The sequence below is a fragment of the Microchirus variegatus genome (assembly GCF_963457635.1).
Source record: "Microchirus variegatus genome assembly, chromosome: 1".
NCBI classification, from domain to species: domain Eukaryota; kingdom Metazoa; phylum Chordata; class Actinopteri; order Pleuronectiformes; family Soleidae; genus Microchirus; species Microchirus variegatus.
Window position 1 is genome coordinate 12470483 of NC_139802.1, and position 21132 is coordinate 12491614.

Genomic DNA, 21132 nt, shown 5'->3' on the forward strand with positions numbered 1-21132 from the left:
CTGCACTGGGCTAACACTCTTCAGTGTTGCCATCATTTTCAATACTTTTGGCATTTTCATGCAGTATATTTTGGCTATACACTGTATGTCTATTTATGATAAAACATTTGGTGTCACTTATCAAAACATATCTCAGCATTCTGTAACTATCCTGGCGAGATGTCAGTTGTGGTTTGTAATGAGCCAATGCCTATTTACAGGAGACTAAATGAGCACAGTAAATTAGTTTTTTTTAAAAGCTCCCATTGAGTGGCCCTATCGCACATATATGTGAGTTATGTAGATCTACTTGCATACATTAACTTGTTTTTATGGTCAAAAACCTCCTAGTTGCTGCAAACGAGCCAAATTCTCTCCTCACTGAAGCTCTCATCAGTCACGCTGTTTCAGATCGAAATATCACCCCCAGAAGACAGAACTGTGTTGTGATTGGCCAGTCAACGAGAGCTTTCCCAACTGTCTTGTGATTGGCCAGGTACCCGGAAGTTACGTAATTAGCACATTAGCTCTCCGAAGCGCAGCTCCCCCTCTGGATTTATCAATGTTTAAAAATGGCTTCGTCACGACTGGATCCTTACGTAACGATACCAGGCTTTTTCAGACCAAATAAAGCAAAACCCAGCGTTCTCAGCAGTGGCTGAACTGTTTGTTTCAAAACTTTAGGGCTTTATAAATGAGGTAATAGCACACCAAAATACAGCGTGAATTGGAACTTCTGGTCTATGGGAGCTTTAAATAAAATAAAAAAATCTACCAGTGATAAATGGAGAATGGATGACTGTAGTGATGGATGAAGCACCAACAGGACAGAATACTTACTCCTTGCAGTGATAGTGGGTTATATGAGACTTTGAGTTCCAGCGTTGTGCTGGTGTTGCTCTGTGGTTACATCAGAGGATTAACTGCTGATGAGAATGAAAGATTTGGTTTATCTATGTTGTGTTTATGTGGCTGTACTTATATGCATCTATGAGTTATGTTACCTGTTGTGACTAGGTCTTTCATTACTGGTTATTCGTTGATGATTTGTTAATCAACTTAAAACAGTCTAAGGAAGTCACTGTATACTTTTTCAATAATTTATTATCAGGAATTATCAAAAATACTGCTTAGTCATATCAGGCAAGTTTGTCATCGAGTTCTTGGAAATGTACTGATATTGAAAATGTCTACCAGTTTCACTTTTTATCATAAGTGTTTATTGTGGTTAGCTGTACTGTCTGTGTGTCTTGTTGCAGTCAATGTCTCCTTAATGACACTTAATTGTTTTATCATCCTTGGCTGAGTGGTTGCTCACCCTGCTAGACGGATAGAACAACGGCAAAACCCCTAGGCCCTTCTGTGTGTACACGAGTCTAGTGTGTGTGTGTGTGTGTGTGTGTGCGCCTGTGTGAGTGCTTCCTTGTAAAATGTGAGAGGAGGTGAAACAAGTCCTTAAATGCCCATTCACAATTTGTCACGTCGGTACACACACACATTTGCCCAGCATTCGTACAGAGGACATTCCCTAGCTCCCTACCCTAACCTTAACCGTCACAACCTTATGATAGAAATTGAGGACCAGTCAAAATGTCCTCACTTTCCCAAAATGTCCTAAATCGCTATTGTTTCTACATTTTTTTCTGGTACTCACGAGGATAATTGTACAAGGACACACACAGACTCCCTGAGGAGAGAGAACCTTTTAGACTGAAATGTTGTCAGCTGGGAATCTGTCTTGTCTCAATCAGTCATGCCCAACTTGTCATTCCTAACCCACTCTCATCTCATGAATGTGTGGGTTACATTTGCCCCTTTTAAAGATATTGTATGCAACATTTCAGCATTAAAATATCTATATAAAGGAAGACCGTTTTATTATTATTAATTTAATGAGTACCAGAGCAGACCACAACATATACAGCTTTTACACATTTAACTCTCCTTTGTATTTCATGAGGACTTAACTGTACTTTTAGTGAGCCTGTGTGTAATCCTTTTGTTTTTGAATTTTAATCAGAGTATCACTGTATCTGACTTGAGTTTGATAGAACTGTGGAATGGGTCAGTGCTCCACCCTGCCCTGCCCCTGCAGTCCACCTGTTCTCACCGTCACTTTGCTTGGCATCCAGTTGCCTGGTTAACCAATCGGCAAGTAAGGCCATGCGGGGCTTGTTAGCTCAGTCAAGTGTATCCATTCACCCCGAAGCCACCCTTTGCCCCTCCATGCTTACCCCTATAAACCACCAATGCAGTGTATCCCAAGGTCAGCATGCCCTGTGTGTTTCTTTGTCTGTGTGTGTGTGTGTGTGTGTGTGATGAGAGATGGGGGCGATGGAGGGGGGGAAGATGATGTGTGTGTGTTTTGATATGGAGGGTGAAATGAATGGATGGTAGAAGGCAGAAGTAACAAGGGTTAGGTGTGTGCGTGCACACACGAAAGCATGTGCACTTGTATGAATGTATAGGATGGGAGAGGAAGTGGGTCATGGTGTGGTCTGTGTGTGAAGCACCAGAAGCATCATATTGACCCCCGAGGCTGCTGTCTACTTCTTCTCTCCTCTCTCTTACTTACACACACATTCACTAACACACAGCCGTCTTTGCCTTTCCCTTCATATATCGTCCACCATGGCTGAAGACCAGAGGGCAATCAGAGGCAACATAGATCTATTTTTCTGTGGCCTGGAAAACTCGCATATCCCATTTACTTCTCTGTTGCACTTTACATCTAGTCTTATGAAGTGGACGTACAGTATGGGAATTCTATGAGAAAACATTTGAGACTCAGGATTTAATTGAAATTTCACTAGTAACAAGTGCAATATCAAATCAAAGGACAGCATTATGATGAACTTCTGAGGTGCTACAGAAATTCCCCTGCTCTTTATTTTTGTAAAAATGCAATTATCAGTCACACCAATCATGAATTAAATCGCAACTGCAACATCTGTCAAAAGATAATTGGTGATAATGTGATAATATATATATATTATATAATATATATTTATTTTCAAATAACTACTCCATTCAACATTACTGTACATATACAAAATTCATTTTTATATAAAGTTTTAAATATATAAAATTTGGGACCTTGCTATGCCATTCTTTCTGAAATGGAAAATGCGATACCAGAGTGAGCAAGTTGCGTGTGACGTCCGCTATATGTACATTATAAATGGGGAGAACTAAAAGATTGTGTATGAAAGGTTTATGCTTATGGAAAAGATGAAGCCCTCCAATGCTCTTTTTTTTTTTCCTGCATAAATAAATAAGATGTGACTCCATTGAACTGCCTGAAATATCTGAACGGGATGCTTAATAATCAGTGAGAAGCAGAAATAGTGGTAAGTGCTCTCCCGGCAGGGAGAAAACAAATCTGTTTGTAGAGTAATCACCCTGGGAGTTTCACAGTGCTTGAAAGTAAGATTTCCATTTTATATGGAATTGCAATCAAAACAGTGCAAAAGTCTTTAATTATTTACGTAACAGTCCCAATTACTGAATGTGTTACTCTAACACTGTGTAATTGAATTTATTTATAGAACAGTGTTTGTTTATATGCCCTGATTTGGACTGCAGAAGAGTGAAAGTACCGTATATACTCTCAGAATGTATAAGTAAGTATAATATGGTAATATAACCTGATATTGCAATTGCGATAAGTTTCATAATTGGTATGACTCATTATTTTACTTTTACACTAATTGTAATGTTCTGTTATTGGACTTGGATTTTGCGATTTCAATTATTTTGTTATTAATCGTAAAATATTTATTCTTAAAAAACTTTTATCAACTAACGTTTGCCAACTGATTCACTACATGTTCATTCTGGATGCAATTTTCACAGAAAACGGCACGCTCTTTTAAGGCTTTATGTGAGTGGGTAATTTTTTTAAATTGTCAAAATAGATTAAGTGCAATGACTTATCAACCTTGAATTATTATTTACACGCAAGTATAATAAATTTAAAGTTCAACACTGCACTCGCGACGTCAAATGTGAGAAAGGCTGGCACTGCTGTGTCTTCACCTTACAAGATAACCTTTTAAAATGTTTCTTTTGATTAGAAATAGGTCTGTCAATGAATGGCCATCATTTGTCCATGATTTGAATGAAACGGTCACGGAAATTGAAAATCTATTTTTTTTTTACCACTTCAGTATCGAAGTGTGCACAGTGCTTAGGACATAGGATCATTATACATTTGAAACACAACGGACATGCCTGACAGTTTTTTCACTTTTCAATTCAAGTTAAAATGAAAAACTTGAATGAGCTGAGGAAACTGTAATTTTAAGACGGAGGAAGAAAAATGAAAATGAAGAAAGGTCTGAAGTTGAGATTGCAGATGAATAGTACAAAAAAAAATAACAGAAAGGAGGGAAATGGCAGTTTTGATTGGTGGAGAAAATTAGGAAAGAAGAGAAAGTGGTGGCAACAAGAGTTTTGAAAATGTCAAGGTGGAGGGAGGTAAGCATAACAAGCTATTTGATGTAATATATGTTGGATAAATGAAATGTGAAGAGTCCAAGTAATGGGGAGAAAATGAAAAAGCAATGAAGAAAAGCTGAATTGGGAGTGAAAAATGCCCATTTCAAGATTGTTTGGTAAAATATCAGGTAGTAGAGGCCTAACACTGTCTGAATGACACCTGAAATATGCTTTTGGCTTCCATTTTCACCGTCTGTTGTCTTTGGTATAAAGATTATCTGAAAATGCTCCAAAAGCCATGATTGTTCTTTGATGATTGGCTGTCGCCTCTTTAAACCTCACTTTTCACTCACTTAAATAAACCAATGGGATGTACCTTGTTACGCAACCACACACAACTGTGTGTATTATTACAGTTCTAGGTGTTCTGCATATGTATTTCTGTTAAAATGAGCTGCAACAGGGGTATGGAATTAGATTTGTGTCAATATTTTCAAACAACACTTAACGAAGCAAGCAACACTTTATGAATTGAGTGAACAAAAACGCTGATTGGCTACCGAGTTTTGGACCGGAATTAGTCAGAGGCTTGGAGTCGCTTTCTGTCACACAAGGTTTCCCTGTCAAATACGACAAAAATAATAGTACGTATCAAATGTTAGATACTTGACAATTATTCTGTCGGATTTCCAGACGGACGGCGACTCCAAGCCTGTGACCATTGAGCTGTCAGTCCATCCACTGCAGCTACAACGTGGAATTAGATCATCAGTTATGGAGTTAAATTTGTTCCACTGATATTTGTATGTGTGCAAATTGTGATCCACACGTATTTCTTGATTTGTATGCGTGTTTTGAGATCCACAAATAAAAAAATCCAATATGTAACTTGAACAGAAAAAAACACGAAAAAACGACTTGTTTTCTCAGGTTCTCGTTTACAAAATCAAAATGGAAAAACGGATAACGACTCGTTACTGATCAGTTCTGTCAGTCAGCTGGTGACTCGGTATCAGTGGAACAAATTTAACTCCATAATCGGTAAACAACAAAGGCAGCCTATAGTTCCTTTTGTGGAGAACACAAGACCGGAGCCTGTCTGCTGTGTTAAATGAAGAAGAATCTGAGAGTGATGTTTCTGAGAAAAAGCAAGACGAGGAGGATATTTCAGGTGCGTTTAAGGGAGAGCTGGAGAAGCTACCAGCTTACTGGAGGAATGGCGAGTGTGGTTGGGGCGGCGCATCGCTTAGTTGGATGAGAGTCGGTGAACCGAGTACAAGATGAGTCATTATCATCATACATATGCAGAAGCTACCAGCACTTTGATGTGCGTGTCATGACAACTTTAAGCACCAGGACATTGGTACATTCTTCTGGTTTATTTGTTCCAGTGAGTTTTGCTTCCTATATCTTTCTTTCTTTTTTTTTTCTTGTCGTGTTTTTTCTCATTTACTCCAAGGGCTTAGTTCAAACAATGAAAAGGAACGGTTCAGATGTGAGTGTGTGTCAATGCTTCACTGCATTTCAAACACATCAGTACTGAATGACACATTTCAGGATCCATCCATCCATTATCTATACCCTCTTACTCTGTGCAAAGGCCTGAGGACTATCCCCGGGTGACAGTGCACCACAGTGCTGCCTACACTTTTATACAGTATATATATCGTGCTTAACACTGTTATTTTATTTTACTGTTATTTTTGGTCGAAACAAACCAGTAAAGGCAAAGACGACAGAATTGTCCTGTTTTTCAGAATCGTCGTAGAAGAGCAGTGAGGTTCCTGCTCTCTCTGGCCTGCCTGCACGCTTGTACATTTTTATAAGGTTGACACTTCATGTGATAACTGGTGTCACTATGTACATTCTTGTATAAAGTAGCTTAAAGATTAAAGGGATACTTGAGTAAAAGTATAAGTATCTTACCAGGTAATCGCTTTGGTAGAAGTTACTGTTTTATAATATTACTTACTAGTAAAAATCTATGACATTTCCTGTACTCAAGTATCCAAAGTCATTTTCTGAGCAGTTAGGATTGAGCAATGGCAGCTCAGCTTTCAACTGGAAGGTTGTGGGTTCAATTCCTGGCTCTGCTAGTCTATGTCCTCATCAAGACCAGAAGCTCTATATAAATACAGACCATTGCCAACTCTTCTTCTTCTGATTTGAAGTGATCCACACTTGCAAACTTTTATCTATTGATTGTTTTGAGACCCTCACTCTATGCAATATTGAATCTTAAATAGATATTTTCTATTTTTAACCAGCTCGTTTTAAGGAACTTGCACATAAATTCCATCCATAAATGCTCTCACTCAAGTAATAAAACCTGTTTGTTGTGCATTTGCTGTAAATAACTGGAGCAAATTGGCAGTTTGCAGTTTTCATCTGCGTGATTTTGTGAATCAACACATCTGCATACAGTGGATACACCGGAGTTTAGGGAAATAAACCTTATTCCCATTTTCCCTGTTATTGTTTGTGTGTTTTCTGCCTTTTGACCGTGCAGCTGAGCCTCATCTGTTTCCCTGTAGGGTGCTGCTCACACCTGCGGGCAAATCAACAATGGACACAAAATGTGCAAATACAGCAGAATACATACATAATGATGTAGTTTTGCTCAAAACAAAATATTTGTATAATTTCAAGGTTGAAAACACACACAGCTCACGCATGAAGCAGCAAGATGGGTTGATGTTGTGTTTATGAAACAATTTTTTTTTTAAGGTTGGAACAAATGTCTTTCTAATGACACTTTCTTCCATCTCTTCACTCCGATCTCTTGTCTAATCTACTTTTTCTCTTGTTCTTCACCCTTTTACATCTGTTTTTTAAATCATTTTTTATTTTCTAATTGTTGCTAATATTGTTGGTTCTATTTGGGTGGTGACTCTCATCTGTTTCACCTTCACACTCACTTCTCTCTTATAACCCTGTTTCTATTTCTGTCTGTCCTACCCACTGCTTTATACAGCACTGTGACCAAAGTCTCTGTTTTGTTATTTTTATTTTCTATGAAATTCTGTCACCATTGGCATTTAGATTAGAAAGAAATAACTCAAAGTTGGACTTATACATTGTAAAGACATGTGCATGTAATGCTGAAGCATGCCTTGAATAAACCTGGTGTAATAGACCTTTTTCATATCCGATATTTATTGACATGTAAATATAAACACTGATTTTACCAGCAACATTAGTTCATGTAGGTCACAATAAAAACTTGACACTTTAACCTGTATAAGCATTTTTTTCTGCCTACATATTTCTGGATGTGTTCCAATCAAGTGGAATATAAATAATTATACTGTATGGTTATTATAGCATTGCTAAATCAATCACCTAAAATTATGTGTGTACAGTATATATTCCTCGCTTCCACTCGTTCCTTTGTCCATTTTTCTATCCCATTTTTTATTTGGCACATCATACACCTGCTCCCTTAAACCTATCTCTACTTTCAATGTATGACCTTGACCCCAGTCGTTACTTCTTCAGCATCCCAGTGGCTTGAGTGATTGTGGGTTGAAATGAGGGTCAATATCAAAACCACACACACACACACACACACACACACACACACACACACACACACACACACACACACACACACACACACACACACACACACACACACACACACACAAAAGAGAGAGGTTTGCACAGCAATTCTTCTCTGGACACAGCATTGACTTTCATTCATTTGGACAGTCCAAACAAAGCATTATCCCCAACCTTTTACGATAACCAGTTATTGCCTAACCCTAACATTAACCTAACCACAATTCAAATCTTAGTTAAACTAAATCTCCATGAGGACTTAGGGTCCTGACAAGGTCAGTGTTTATACCAGCAAATACAAGTGTACACATACACACATTAAACTGCAGAGAAAGAGAGAGAGAAGCTCACACAGTAATAACCTCATGGATCATATTTGGTCATTTGGAACTGGTGCAGATGCACATGAAAAGGAAAATGGGAAGAAAAACAATTTGGTTTGGGTCAGTTTAAATATGTATCTTATATTGTATAGAATATGAAACAGGTTTTTCTCCGGTGGGCTGCACTTAGTGAAAGATGGCATTGAATACATGCAAAGTTGTGAAAAGCTTCTGTTGGCAGACAGGTAAAACAGGAGGCGTTCACTTCAGTAAAACACGTCAGGTGTCTTGTAAATTTCCAACCACCCAAAACTGCTATTGTGTTTCTCTTTTGCTTATTTTGTATTGTTCAAGGTTTGATGGACTAGTGTGTAAGAGTAAGTGACATCTAATGGTTACACTGCAGAGTGTAACGCAATCAATTTAATAATTTAAATCCTTATATTTGGGAGGTCCTATCAGTCGCCAAAGTGTGAAAAAAGATGACTCACTCATGCTTTTGTGGTCCTCCTCAGTCTAAGTACAGGATATAAAACTTGCGAAGTTGACTTCCGTGCTCATCGGGACGTCAAAATGTGCTAAATTCCTGGAATTGTTGTCTCACGGAGCTCAGCTTTGTCCGTAAAACACGCCAGAGTGCTGGCGAGGGCAACTGTATTCGAAAACAAGAAGTCCACGAAAAGTTCTGTTTTTGGCTCCACAGTGCAGCACAGAGTCCTACACAAACTTCCAGCCTCAGAGGATTTATCTGTCCAGTGGATACATGTTATATATGACGGCAATGTGCCTGCTAGAGCTCCCAGCCTCTTGCTGATGTAATTTCCTGTCCCTTAAGTTTTGTTTTACTTAAGAAAAATAAGAAATGGGGTATGATACGAGTCCTTTAAACACCTCTCCTCTCTTCTGCAGTGTTGGCTTGTACTCAGGTATTTATGTATTTTCTTTTTTATAAAAAAAAATGACTGAGCACCAATTCATTATTGCTAAATGTGAATTCCACCTATTCCTCTCCATGGCTGTTTACCCACAGGTCATTATAATTTGTTTTCTTTATCAATTCACTCTTGATATTAATATTTTGCGTGCTTTGAAATTTGCTTCCAAAATGTTCTCAATTAATGCCTTTTTTGCACAACAGTGCAATGACCTTTTATACTTGAACTGGTGCTTTACTTTGATTTGTTTAGTACTTAATACAGTTTTTTTTTATTTAGCTTTTTAATGGGTACTCCATGTTCTCCATGCAAGTACAGAAATACTTCCTGGCATTTATTATCACACACACACAGACACGTGCATGTCCAAACTTGTGTACGCACTCGTAGGCTTGTCTCACCCTCTGGGCCTTTTCTTTATCAGATAAAGCAACAGTCTGCACATTCTGTTCTACAAACCAGTCACATAATTGCTTGATGACCATGATATGCAAAATTAAACAAACCACTCCCATGCCATTGGCTGCAGTTCTATACATATTCAAATTGTATGCAAATATGCCTTTCCAGACATTTCCCAATATCATCTTTACATATGGAAGGAATTTATAACCTGCAAACAGCTTAATCATTGAAGGTTATCTACTTTCCCACACTGAAAACACATGCTAGACCAATGAATTAATAATGTTTGACTAAATCCGACTAAACTGTTACACAGACATTGCAGTTTTACATTTTTTAGACTCTTTTAAACATTGTATTTCTCTTTGTGTGCATGATAAAACAAACAGTCACTTCCTTCTGTGGCCACATTTCTCTCTTTGTTTAAAATCTTGACAACTGTTGAACCAAATGTAAACACAGCTGACCGGAGAAGGTCTCACACACCACTGAAGGCCAAAAGTCCAGAATGTAGTTTTCAGTTCTCAGTCATGAAATATATTTCGTCTTAAAGTTACACATTGTAGGATTTCACCCTACAATTAATGTCTCCAAGATTATTTTTGATGGGGCGGTCATATCAGGGTGAATGGCGCCTCTGTCTGAACATTCTACTTGGCATATGTCACAGTAATATTGGATGAAAGTTTTAACTCTAACCATTTTGTTAAAATAAAAGGAACAACTTTTAAATTACATGAACATTTATGAAGTCCTATTCACTAAGCTTTAGCTTGTAATATGGGTTAAAGTTCAAATTCGGAATCATACTTCTTTTTTAAAAAAAAAAAGTTTTTTTTAAATCTATTTACCTAAACTGAGTTGGGGAAGCAGTTTTGGATGCTGTCACTCCAGTTTATTAATGACCAAAGCAGTCTAGACTTCATTTTGCTTTTTGCTGTACATCTTGTATTCTGTGAATGTTTATTGTTTACGTTGTTCAGAGTCTGTAGATATGATTGTTTTTTTTTTGTTTTTTTTTGTTTTTTTACTGTAGCTGTGTTCTCAATGTGTGTGTGAGTGTGTGCATGTACTGATAGAGAGGTTGTTATTGTATGTCTGAAAATCCTCCCTTAGGACAGAAACCACACAGCTGAGACCACTCCCACTAGTCCTGCGTGGTACACACACACACTGATTTGACCTCCATTCATTTGCACAGTGAACCAAAACCTTATCCCTCACCTTAACCACAACTCCAACCATAACATAGCCACAGTTCACACTCTGCCTTGGACCTTAACCAGTGCCCCAGAAATGTGGAGAGGAGGAAAAAGTTGGGAGGAGAACTTTGAACTATGACAAATAACTTTTAGTGTATTTTAGACATTTGCGATGCAATGAAGAAGGATGAGCTGACCTTCGACCTGTGATCTCAATCTACAGCCTGCCTGGAATAATTATGATTATTTGTAGAAGATAGCTCTGCGTCATTTGGGAAAGGCTTTGGTCCCCATGAGGACTACTGGTCCTGATAAGGTCCTCTTCTGGTTTATACTAATGGCAACAAAATTAAGCCAACTCACTCAGCGAAATGGGCCTGATAAGGGGAAAAAAATCAAAATATGACAAAAAATAAATTGACATCTTTTGATACACATGTCATGACACCTTTCAGAGATCATTTAATACAGTCATTGGGCCTCTAGGTATGTTAGCTGATTTTGACATGCTGTAAGCTTAGTTTAGACTTAATGATGTCTCGTAAAAACAGAAATACAGCTGCACGAGCAGCACAGGCACTAAAACATTGTGAGTCACACTGGCAGCACTGAAATCATGTGTTGGGTTTGGACTTGTTTTTATTGGTCATGTTGTGTCTGTTACAGGAAATCATAATGTTTATAAATGGTATTCCCAAAAGTACAGATTTATCCTACAACTACAAATGTTTGTCTGCACACATGCATGCATGCAAGTGTTTTGGTGAGGGTGAGGTGTTCAGGAACAGTGCTGACCGAAGGCCAAGTGTTTCTGGTAATCTTCCCCTTTCTCTGCACTCTGAGACCTTCTGTGTGAAAAAGCACTGTGCGTGTGTATCACAGAGTAATGCGGCAAACACCGTGAGTGTTTGTGTGTATGCTTGAATGCAGCCGGGAAGCTGATTCTAAGTGAAATACCTGGTTCAATGTAGCGTAAAGGAGCAAGCTTCTACCACTGCAGTGCCATATCCCCTGGAGTATAAACGTCTTTGTGTGTGATGGCTCTCCTGGCAGTGCCATGCAAAGTCTGCCACCATCACCCAGAGTAGCATTTGAGCTTAACACGGCAAGCTGTGAATATGGGTGTGTGTGTTTATATGTGCGTGAACACGATTCTTTTTTTTTGTGTGTGTGAATTATTTTTCTTTGAAACCGTTGCATTGTGGTTTGTAGCTTGTCCTCATAACTTTAAGGGGTGTTTTAGGACTTCAACTTACCATGTCCACAAGTACTTAAAGAGCCACTCGGGTCCGCATGACATTCATTTTGTTATCAGCCCATTTCCATGTTTGTCCATGTGCACACTACAACGACGAATCACCTACACCAGGGTTTCTCAATCCTGGTCCTCAGGACCCACTGCCCTGCATGTTTTAGATGTTTCCCTAGTCTAACACACCTGATCCAAATGAATGGTTCATTATCAGGCTTTGGCAGAGCTTGTTGACGAGCTGAACATTGGACTCAGGTGTGTTGGAGCAGGGAAACATCCAAGGGTGCTTTCACACCTATATCATTTGGTGCGCACCAAACGTGTTTGGTCCCTTGATTCAGATCGTTTGCGTAGGTGTGAATGTAATCTCGGTACTTTGGTGCACACCAAATCAACCGTTCCGGGATCTGCCTGAAGGGGTAGTCTCGGACTGCTTTATCTGCCCTACTTTAGTACGGTTCCTCTGGTGTGAAAGTAACCAAACCAAATGGCGCAATGCTGCCGTGAACGCTGCCTTGCGAGCCAGCCGTATGCAGCGATCAGCTCCAGTGACCATGGCGCTTACGTTCCGCAGTGATGACGCGTCCGGTAGTAATGGGGATTTAGTCTGGTTCTTGTGCCGATGGTCTATTTTGGTTCGTTTAGAACTATGGATATGTACCCACGTACTGATGTGGACCAAAACAATCAAACTATAGTTGTGAAAGCGCCCTAAAACATGCAGGGCAATGGGTCCTGACGACCAGGTTTAAAATAGATATGACTTTATTGATCCCACACTCAGGAAATGTAGTTGTTACAGCAGCCAGGTTGGGAACAGACAGTACTACACTAAGATATCACACCTTCAATTTAGAGTGTCCAATGTTTTTGAACTTTGGGGAGAACCAGGTCACAAACCCAGGTCCTTTTTCCTGGAAGGCTACATCGCAACGTGACACAAAACATTCACAGAATTTTAAACAAACAGCTGATGAAACCTTGAAATGAGCTCTGACTTGTGACTAATTAAAAATAAGGAAGTCCTCTTTGATCAGGTCACATTTGGTTTTCACAAGTTCAATTTTCTGCAGTAGGTGCAGTCAGTTATGAGCAAAACAAGTATCACAAATATGTACAGATGGTTTTCAAAGGAATGATAACATGCAGAAGTATTTTCCAAATCCTAGATGATAGTGTATTAAATCATGCATTTATTTTAAAAGAGCGTATTCTGTGGGAGGGAAGCACATTTCTAAATGCAAATGACAATTTAGAGAGTGGTTGGAAATTTGTGAAACGTGAGATCATTATGGTGTGAGAGTCCACTGACAGATTGTTTGCTTATCACACTAAGTAACTGTGCCAGTGAGCATATTTTACCTTTTTAGTCCTGTGTTACACAAAAAAAATCAGTTTTTTGGAATAATTATGTGCTGATTGGATTTATATACATTTTTCTTCCTCCCTCTTACTTGTGATTATGTGAAAATGTGTACTTATTCTCTCTCTCTTTGTTTCTACAGATGACCCAAAGGAAGCAGACCTGTGGTTGCTCAACAGTTGCACAGTGAAAAACCCTGCAGAGGACCACTTCAGGAACTCCATCAAGTATGGAAATAACACTAAACACACACTCTGTTCTGTCATTTGGTGCAGTCAGAATATAATCATTTAGGTTTTTCTATAGAAAACACATTTTCTTCTCTGCATGTTTTTGTATGTAAGCGTATTCTACGTCCTGTCACCCGATGTCATGATTTCCATATACTGACTTTATCACTCGTCTTGTTGCACTGCTGAAATATGGAGAGAGACAGGAATAACAGACGAGAAAGGCAACCGGAATTTGCATAAACACAGATAAATTAAGCTGGAAACTGTTTTACATTTTAATTAATTTTCCTCCATCAGGGACACACGCACACACACACATACACATAATGAGTTATAAGGTAATTGTATGTGTAAAATCGGAACTGGGTTATTGTTGGCATTTAGTGTCAATATAAGACAACCATTAAGATTTTTCACTTCAACCAAGAAGATAATTATGATTTGGTAACAAATGTTCAAAGACACTTTTCAAATGTTTACTTACTCCATCTTCTTGAAAATCTTTGTGATATATGTGACAAAAAAAGCTATTTAAATGTGTTACCGTGGGTTCTGGGATTCTGTTCTTGGGCTTTGGATGTTATATACACAGGAATATAAATTGATTAAATGGTTGTGCCCAGCAAATGTACTGAGATGACACTTAAGCATTGTTTTCCATGGTCATAGCTTGTACATTTGGACAAACTAAAAAGCTCCCTCTAAATGTCCTCATTGCTGTAGCAGGACAGTTATCTCACACGTTTGAATGGACAAATTGAAGGCTTTTTAATTTGTTGGCTTTCATAGACAATTTGCAATTTAAGCTAAATGCAAAATGCAGCAATTTATCATCTGTCATATTGTGGATTTTGAATGTCTGAATCATCAGGATGGAGTAGCTTATCATAACGGGTGAACAGTTAAGGGCGAACAGTTTCCCTTGGCATTTTTGCGTTCTCTTTCTGTCATGCCACTTTTTATTCAAAAGAATTTCTTTTCTAAATTGAAAAGCACAAAATAATAACACACTTCAAGACCAGTTAATGTCCTCCTTTTTGATGCCAGAGTTTTTCTTTGACTGGAAATCACCCAGCTGTAATGCTAATGCAATTAATGCTCTATTCATGGAGAAGCAGACACACATGTGCACGCCTGTGCTCATACATGGGGGTAAAAAAAGTTCTTGCTTGATTGGGGAACAGAAATGAGGGGGTTTGTGATCAGACCGGTTTCAAATGCCCTCTTGAAGTTGCTCTTTTTTTTTTTTTTTTTTTATACTTTTGTTTTTGTCTTCACTTCATGTGATTGGAAAAAGAAATGCCTGCAACACCTGGTACCACACACATGCACACACATAATATATCAGTTGGTGAATGAATATTAAAAGGTTTTCATATAAAGTTTGTCACCGCTCAAAGTTAGTTTTTCTTTTTTAGATATAGTCTCAGGAATGAGGCAGGCAGCATAACACTCTTAGAATTCACAGTTAAAGGAAAGCTTGGTCTATTATTAATTGGTAAATTTACATAATAACTCCTGTTAAATGTTTATGTATTTTTGAATTATTATGTTGATCTGTGTTCATGAACAAAATGGTTAACTCAGGCATGTGCATTTCATCTTCCATTTCTGTATAATTGTGTGTGTGTGTGTGTATATATACATTGGTCTGTAATACAAATTGTTTCCCAGTGGCATGTGGCGCGTGGGGCGTTCTGTTCAACCAACACACACAAATGAATGGCCACAGAAGTAACCGTGCTTAGTTAATGAGTTGAGGGGTTTGAAATGGAAGCACAGGGGCTTTTCAGCAGTCTTCCATCATGGTTTGGAGAGATGCAGTGAAAAGACAGTTTATTACTTCTGGAGAACTGGGGCTCAGTTGGCATCCATGCCAAGTGTTTGGGAAAATGACTCGCTTTTCTAAGTGTAGGTATGTATATGAGGTTGGTGCCCAGAATTAAGCATATGGATATTACAATGTTTTATATTAAATACATCCATGTATTTGTGATTATTGCTCAAGGACACCAAGTGCACATTCAAAATCGTTTTTGTGCTGGCATAATCCATGACATTAAACGACATTGTTGCAATTTATTTGATATGTTATTCATATAAAATCGCTATTATCTATTGTAGTTTTGCTTCTGCTGCAATTTTCGTTTTGGTGGCTCTTTGTCTTCTTTGACTCAACAAGTATGCAGGACATTTACGAAAAGGCAACACAAAAAACCCCACAGAGGAGAGTGAATGTGACACAAAACAGTGTAATTAGATGCAAAGGCCATATAGGTACATTAATGCAGGTCTGAGGCCAACATTAGTTGTTCTATTGACCTCTGCCAGGAGGTATATGTTTTCGCTGGAGTTTGTTTCTGTTGGCAACACAACCCAAAAAAGTCGCAGATGGATATAGATAAAATTTTCAGGAAATTTCCGCAATGGGACCAGGAACAAGTGATTAAAATTTGGGTGTGATCCGTAGACGCTATCACTATTTTTATTGCTATTTTGTGGGGGGCTAAGCTGCCATGAGTGCTTTTCTAGTTTTAGCAGTACTATAAAGAGTTTTATTTAGTAATTATCTAATCACCTTATCCAGAAAATGCAGGAAATGTGTATGCACTTTTAAAATAAATCTTTTTCAGAAAACAACAACAAAGCGGAAACATTATACATCTCTTAAACCTGGAGTGGAACCCTAATTATATTCTGAGTAAAATATGCGTTTGTACTACTATTCATTTTATTTAGAAATGTATTTATTGAAATAAATATCTGCTGTGAAAAAGGCTTATTACTCCCAGCTTATTCAAGAAATGCTTGAGCGAGTTTAACTGATTGAAAGTTTGCTCATATGTGAGACCATCTTTTAACCACATCATTCCAACAGCCATAAAAACAACAAATTTAGTGGTGCCCTGTGACTTTTGCACAGCACTGCATGAATAAGCTTCTGCTGCACACATTCATAGTGTGTGCAGTGTCGGTGCGTGTTTCATAGTTTTTATTTGAGAAGTCATTTAAATGCACATCTTTTAAACATCAATCACAATATTCTCTTAGACGATATATCTTGGCCACCTCCAGTAACGGTGTACTCTGCCCCACTTTTTCACTCAAACATCAGGAACTCACTAAGTTTCCTAAACCTCCAGTAGAGCAGTTTGAAATGCTTAAATGTCAAGTACCATTTTATGTTTGGTTGTGCACGTGTGTGTTTAAAATGCCAAAATCTATAGCGTAATTCAGTGTCGGGGACCTCTCGAATCAATGAACCTGGAATGCATTACAAAAACAGTTGCTCAACAGCATGTAATTAAATGTGTATGTGCGAGTGTGTGTGTTCACTTGGCTGTCTCTAGTAATTTGTATGATCAAGGGAATGTACGCTTAACGAATTAGGAGCCAACTCGGCGTCCCGTACTTCTATTTTCAAAATACACCAATTCCCACATTATATTTACATTCATTTCAATACAAATTTAGTATTCATGAACCAACCATAAGAAAAAAAAATCATTAATGTTAATTGAATAGGGACGCACACCGCAGAATGAACCGTTGGAAGAAGTCCAACGTGTTGTGTGCTGTACTTATACTGTGTATTTATAACAGATGTGTAGGCTGAGTGGTGAATATGGATTATGCCCTCTGGCTACAGGACGCTCTTCTGTTGGCTCAGTGTTGTCTTGGCAGAAGCTTCTTCACAAATTCAAGGCCGTTGATTCAAGACGTTGCCAAAATGTGTAATGGAAAATGGACCTAAAGTTTCCTGCTTAGAGTGGACTTTTGCAGCTTTTTACTCAGCCTTATTTATCGTGTCACATGATGTAAATATATTTATACGCATGAGTTTGAATTTCCTGAATTTAAAAATAGTTTTCATATTTATATGTTTTAAAAGGCCTTGAATAAAGAGTTACATTTCACAAATAAACAGTTTTTGCTGAAGAATAGGTGAAAACATCTCTAATATTGTTACTTATATCATAGGTAAACACATTTCCACTGTTTTATCACAACTAGCGCAGTGCCCGTAGGAAGTATGTGCACACTGCAAATCAAACGTGCCTTGTAAAGAGATTCAAGCCTGGCTGACGGTCACAAAACAGCTAGCTACGCTAATGCTAATCGTAGCCTCGCTAGCTTACCTTTGGAAACAGGTTCGCCAAGTTAGCCGCAAAATAGTGGCATGCTACTGCTAAATAAATATGTGCTCGAGTATTGGTGAATGGACACGGACTTCTTCGTTTCAGTATAACTCCATGTTCTGCGTTGAGCTGCGTGAAAATGTCCCACCCACCGTGAGGACAGCCTTTTCACTCCCACCTCCCTGCCTCAGACAGCACAGCTGCTGCTGATGAGCCGCTGCCTGCTCGGTGTAGCGTGATGAATTAGCAAACATGAAAATTACTCCAAAAAACGTGAAAATCAAGGATGCACACCATCAGGCCATGCTCAACCCTTATCCAAAGTCTTGGAGTGATCTGACTAGCGGTCAGCGAGATATGCCCATCACAGACAGACAGACGGAACGACAGACACAATTTGCTTTATAGATGGATAGATACCATTTCTTTTTTGAGTTACAGGTGGTGAAAGGATTACAGCAAGTCAGTGGGCCAAGTGATTTTATGTCATTGATTCCTGGCCACATATTTACCAAAGGCAAAGGTCATGGTTAGCAAATAAAATCAATCCACTGTGTAACTGAATTTACATACATATGTTATTCACCCTGTCAGAGACTAGCGATTGGGCTAAATTACAGAATACACTATTGGACAAATCAAGCCATTCATCATTCATTCAATCGTCCTTTATTTCTGCATGGTCTAACACAAGGATAAGACAAAAGTTATTATGACATATACTTAAACTACTTTGAAATAGTCTTGTTTTAGTACTTTAATATTTATTCTTTACTTATTTTGTGCGTGTATGTGTATTCCTACAGGGCTTCTAATAGATAGAGCTATTTGGCCGTACTACTACATGTAGTTTGAAATATACTGACACACTGAAAGTGACTGACATTAAGGCCAGAAGTGTTTCCCTTTCATCGCAACATGACAGCAAGGTACAGTATAAACGATCTGAAATCTGCAGTGACCTTTAGATGTTTACCAAGGGTGGTTGTTTTACACACGCATATATATACACACACACACACACACACACACACACACACACACACACACACACACACACACACACACACACACACACACACACACACACACACACACACACACACACACACACACACACACACACACACACACAGAGCGAGCTTGCTGCCTGCAGCTTGTTTTGTTACAACTCTAGGACTGGCATTTCATCTGTCAGTTGGACAGGACATTAGCCTACATTTTGGGGTTTACACATACTTCAAAATTGTTACAGAGAGCAAGAGACATACTCTGAGGGGGGGAAAGGGAAATACAGAGCAGGAGTTCATGTGTGTTGATGTGATGGCCTTTGCTGAGCCCAGGGCTCTATGTGAGCCAAACCAGAGCCTCAGCTGGCCCATATAATCTCAAAGTTTCACTTACTTTCTGAGCTGAGCTGCTAAAGTAGACAAGGTTAAACAATGTGACGGTGTAGGACACGTGTCAAACTTTGCTGCTTCTCCACTGGCACTGCACTGGTGAAAGAAATAAACAAATTAAATGTGCACTTTGAAAACACAGAACCAGAAGGGGATTATTACTTTTATGAGTCTTATTAAATATTTAGTTTCGGCAAATTATCGGCTAAGACGCATGTGACTACAGGCCTGTATGTGCTGTTCTACTTGAGGACAGCAGAGGAAATCGGGCGAGACAGATGGGAATTGCATTACTATACAGCCAATTTCAATGGAAAGGCATTCATAAATTATTTATCACACGTCTATAGATGTTGTACTCTAACTTATGTGTGTATATCTTTGAAATAGTAGTCCAATGTTGATATTTAGTACATTTTATGAAGAAAGTGCATTCATAAATGTGTTAACATGACACATCTTCATTTTCCGATTTTCAGAATTTCTTTATATAATCTTTATTTCATACAAGCTTGGTTTGTTCAGTATATTATTTGTCTGGCCCTCAACTTGGACTCAGTTTTTAATTCCGGCCCCCCTCTATAATTGAGTTTGAGATCCCTGAATGAAAGTTGAACATGTCGGAAAACTGCAGGTCTGGAATAATACCGTCTCCCACTGTTTCCATACTCGTGAAAAGCACCACAGGGGCATTATAAAGGTCAATTATATTCAGTCTGTCAAATTCAGTGATATATTACTCGAGCACAGTAAACTCGGTTGGCTTCAAACTGGCACTGGGACTTTTCATTTTTCGCAGAAGCTTTTCCTGCCTTCATGGCAGTGTGAGCAAACTGTGAGTCACATGGTATCCTGAGCTCTGTTAGTCATTTTGGGTTAATTACTTGTTGCATTGCCTTTCTGTGATGCCTCCACCGCTGCCTCTCTCGGGAGGAATGAACTCCTTAGGTGACTGGTCAGTCCAAAAATCTCTTTCTTACTTTGCCATCTATGGTGTAAAACCCAAAATACCTCCACATGCTGCTCTTCACATGCTTTGTTGTTATGATTATCCCCTCAGGAGCACGGTTAAGCTCGCTTTTGTCTTCATATTCTTGGCATAACAACACAACATCACTGTCTTTTTTTTTTTTCTCCCTGTGATGCCAAGAGGGCATTCGAAGCTCACAGTGCCTTCTGCTGGACCACACTGTAAAAAGTGACAGACCTATTTCGGGTTAGCATTTAGCATTCCAGACTAAACAGACTTATCCACTTAAATCATGTGTTTTGCTGCTAAGCTACATCGGTGTCCTTTTATTCCTCTGCTTAAAACCTAAGACGATTAACTCCAACTACAAACAGTCGAACCCAATTGTGCGAGGAATGATCTGAAAGTGAAGTAACAGTCCTGCCTATTTTAAGCTTGTTTATCGGGAAAGGTGAGAGGCAAAGCAGGCATCAGAGGAGATGAACTGAATGTGCTGAAAGGCAAATATTAAAATCTCTGTTCCCAAAGGGCTCAACGTTAACAGCTTCTGTCAGCTTTAAAAGACCAGATATTATGTCCTCTCTTCTTTTTTTTTGCAGTCAGTAAAAAGTCTTTATGCGGTTCTAGTCGGAGCGTGTTATGCTATTATCTGTTCACCAGTGGGACAGAACATTATGATGGACATTGCAGATGAATAGGTGAATCATTGTTCTGCCTGGTGGATAAAAAGTCGCTTTTTATGAGCACTCTATATGAAGAAAATTACAATTTCATCTTAAAATGCTCCAAAAAATTAAATAATATATGTGGAAAAAACATTATGCCTGAGACATGATTGAGGTAGCTTTTGCATTTACTGTCTTCCTATCACCCTCCAAATCAATAAGTGAATACATGTCTTGTATAGTGGCAGATGGCAGCACATTCTTC

The 21132-nt window shown here is 38.6% G+C and overlaps 1 protein-coding gene across 1 annotated transcript in view; it reads left to right on the forward strand.

Moving 5' to 3' along the window:
- cdkal1 (CDK5 regulatory subunit associated protein 1-like 1) overlaps window positions 1–21132 on the forward strand; it is a 230031-nt gene that overhangs the window by 24732 nt on the left and 184167 nt on the right. Inside the window, exon 4 of the mRNA XM_083894656.1 lies at window positions 13603–13687. Within this exon, the coding sequence (XP_083750782.1) occupies window positions 13603–13687 (85 nt within the window). The remainder of the gene's footprint in view (window positions 1–13602; window positions 13688–21132) is intronic.